At 48.8% G+C, this 2,550-nt stretch overlaps 1 protein-coding gene across 1 annotated transcript; it reads right to left on the bottom strand.

The window, feature by feature from the left end:
* Nucleotides 1–2,548, bottom strand: V1508DRAFT_378451 (P-loop containing nucleoside triphosphate hydrolase protein). The gene is made up of 2 exons (XM_066937623.1): nt 1,218–2,548; nt 1–1,151 (listed from the first exon to the last, which is right to left on the bottom strand). Exons 1-2 carry the CDS (start codon nt 2,537–2,539, stop codon nt 86–88), a joined length of 2,388 nt encoding a protein of 795 aa, XP_066791941.1. The 5' UTR covers nt 2,540–2,548; the 3' UTR covers nt 1–85.
* Between the last annotated feature and the right edge of the window lie 2 nt (nt 2,549–2,550).

Below are 2,550 nucleotides of genomic sequence, written 5' to 3'. Positions count from 1 at the left end.
TTAGGGTTATTTCGACTTTAGTGCGGCTTATTACTATGGCCTGTCCATCCTGTCCATCCTGTTCATGGCCATGAACGCCAGTTTACTATGTTAGTTCTGCCAGCTCTGGCGACATCATATCTATGGAAGCCTCACCGTATCCAATCCCACCATTCTGGCCATGCCCGTGATGGCTTTGTTGATTGAACGACTCTCTGTCTCGGCTTATTGCGACGTCCGAACGTCTATATGGATTGCTACGAACTCTTTCCGGTCCAACAGGTACTAACTGAGCGGCCCAGTTTATTTCCACACTGCTGAAACCAACACCCCCTGAACTACCATGTTGACTACTTCTTGGTTCTCGTTGCCCAACTGTGGTGGCATTATTTCCTCTGGTGGTGCCCGTGATGCCAACCGCTGTTCCAAGCCTAGCCGGTGGATTGGACGATGGTCTTGCACCCGGCACGGTAGTCATGGACCCTCGAGCACCATCGAGGTGCGCTAACTGAATCCAATTGTATACGACCCTCGTTAAATTGTTGACGGACTGCCCGACGGGATGAATTCTTAACCATTTACCAAAACTGCTGATGTCATTCGCCCTGAATGAGCTTTGATCTAAGCCGGTTAAACACGCCATCATTTTGCCTCTGACGTATATATCGTAACACACAAGTCGAGTCAAACTACTATACACGCAGCCTTGTCTACTTATATGCTCATCCATTCCATTGAGAAGTCGAAGATTCAATCCACACCCATAACATCGACCTTCAATCCGAGCGGACAGCTGCTTGTCGAGTGTTCCGAAGAGTGACGGATTGAGAAGATGGTCTGTCAACAGCTGCTGCGGGACCGGACTCTCATGTAACGTTACCTGACGGTCAAGCGCACAAAACACACACCCTCCGTATTGGGCCATGACCGAACTAAAAACGGCTTCGACCTTGTCCTTCATTGTAGCAATGTCATCCGTCTTCACTCGCTTGATAGCTGGAATCGGGCCCTCAGCGTGCTGCGTCGGCAAAGACGATTTATGCACACGACCCATGGACCTCTGGGCAACGATCTGGTCCTGTGTCACCCTGCATTTGTCGCAGATTTCTGTATCTTCACCATACGTGAGGCAAGAATACCCTGCGCCATCCATGTATCTCCCTAGAATAAACCTTAAATGGAAACGATCATTAGTGGACAGACTGGGAATATAATCTGGTCTCCATCGCAAAACTAACCTCCGACAGAGCCCTTGCGGATTCAAATAATCGACAACTTCTTGTGCTTCACTGGCCGGAATACGACTAAAGTCAGGAACCCAATGGGATCGAACCATGACGAGCGACCGCGCTGGTGTGTGGTTACGCCCAGCTCGGCCCGATTCTTGAACGAAGTCCTGAATGCTCCAAATTCCGTCGTAGTGAATGACCAAATTTACGTTACTGTAGTCAATTCCTACGCCAAATGCACCTGTACAAAACAGAAGCTTATACTCTCCATTAACCCATTTGCAGAAGATCTCTTGCTTTTCGGTCGCGTTAAGCCTACCGTGGTAGAAATACATGCCGCTGCCATTACCATTAAGGCTGCTGTAAAGTTCTACTGTCGCCGAAACTGACATACAAAAAACTAGTGCTCTATCATCTGGTACCGCGTTGGCCAAAAAGTCCTGGATATGATTATCAAGGCTCTCTTGTAGAACTTGGCCTGGGAGTCTCTCAACGTCATATCTAATGTTGCGACGCATAGTAGAGGGTGCTCTGATGAGTCTCAAATCGGGGCGATTATATACCTGACGAATCTGGTTTACCTTGGTCAGTGGTATGGTTGCACTGAGGAGGACGATTGGAACTGAGAGGTTGGTCAGGTCACTGATGGCTTGGAAGCTGGGCCTAAACTCCCAGTGGCTGAGGATGGTGTGTGCCTCGTCAAAGAAAATTCGTGCCAGCAGCGAGTTGCCTTGCTTACCGATAAGTAGTTCGGTAAATTGTGATCTAAACCTACCCGAGTCTAAGTTTTCGACTGACAAGAGGAGGATATCCACAGTACGAATACTCTCCTTTGTTAGCACCCCGGACCACCGAACAATATTTAATCCAAGCGCTATTCCCCTATCTTCCAAGTCATACTTCAGTGCCACAAACGGAAGCACTAGAAGCGTAATCCTTCCACGTTTTCTTTCGTATAAACTTGAGAGAAAAATTAGGTCTGACTTCCCACCACCGGTTGGCAAAACCACTAAATGAGAGTCGCCTGGGTTCGATATGATCGCCTGGACTGCTGCTGCTTGGTAGCGACTTCGAAACACAGCATCGAGTCCTCTCTGGTCCTGTAGCAAACCAAAAGTCTCTGCAGCAACCGGTAGCAGCCGCGCGTTCGAAATCTCCGTATAAATCTCGGTAACTTCTTTGATTATCGTTGTCTGTTGGATCTCGCCTTGATGAGATACTGTTATGACCGGAACAGGGTGGTCTATGGATTGCCCCCTAGCAGATGAGCTGGCAATTGGCGCTGCTGCATTGAGACCATCCAGAGGTCGTTCCTCTCCGAGCAGCCGCATCCAGTTTTCAC

The sequence above is a fragment of the Lipomyces doorenjongii genome (assembly GCF_038497915.1).
Source record: "Lipomyces doorenjongii strain NRRL Y-27504 unplaced genomic scaffold V1508scaffold_251, whole genome shotgun sequence".
Lineage (NCBI taxonomy): Eukaryota > Fungi > Ascomycota > Lipomycetes > Lipomycetales > Lipomycetaceae > Lipomyces > Lipomyces doorenjongii.
The sequence above is the reverse complement of the archived record's forward strand: the minus strand, read 5'-3'. Positions and strand labels throughout refer to the sequence as shown.

Bases quoted from the DNA above. Each gene is read 5' to 3' on its own strand.
- V1508DRAFT_378451 (XM_066937623.1), bottom strand. From the start codon at position 2,539: ATGCGGCTGCTCGGAGAGGAACGACCTCTGGATGGTCTCAATGCAGCA. The intron at 1,152-1,217 runs GTTAGTTTTGCG...TTTCCATTTAAG, and splicing joins CCGCAAGGGCTCTGTCGGAG to GTTTATTCTAGGGAGATACA.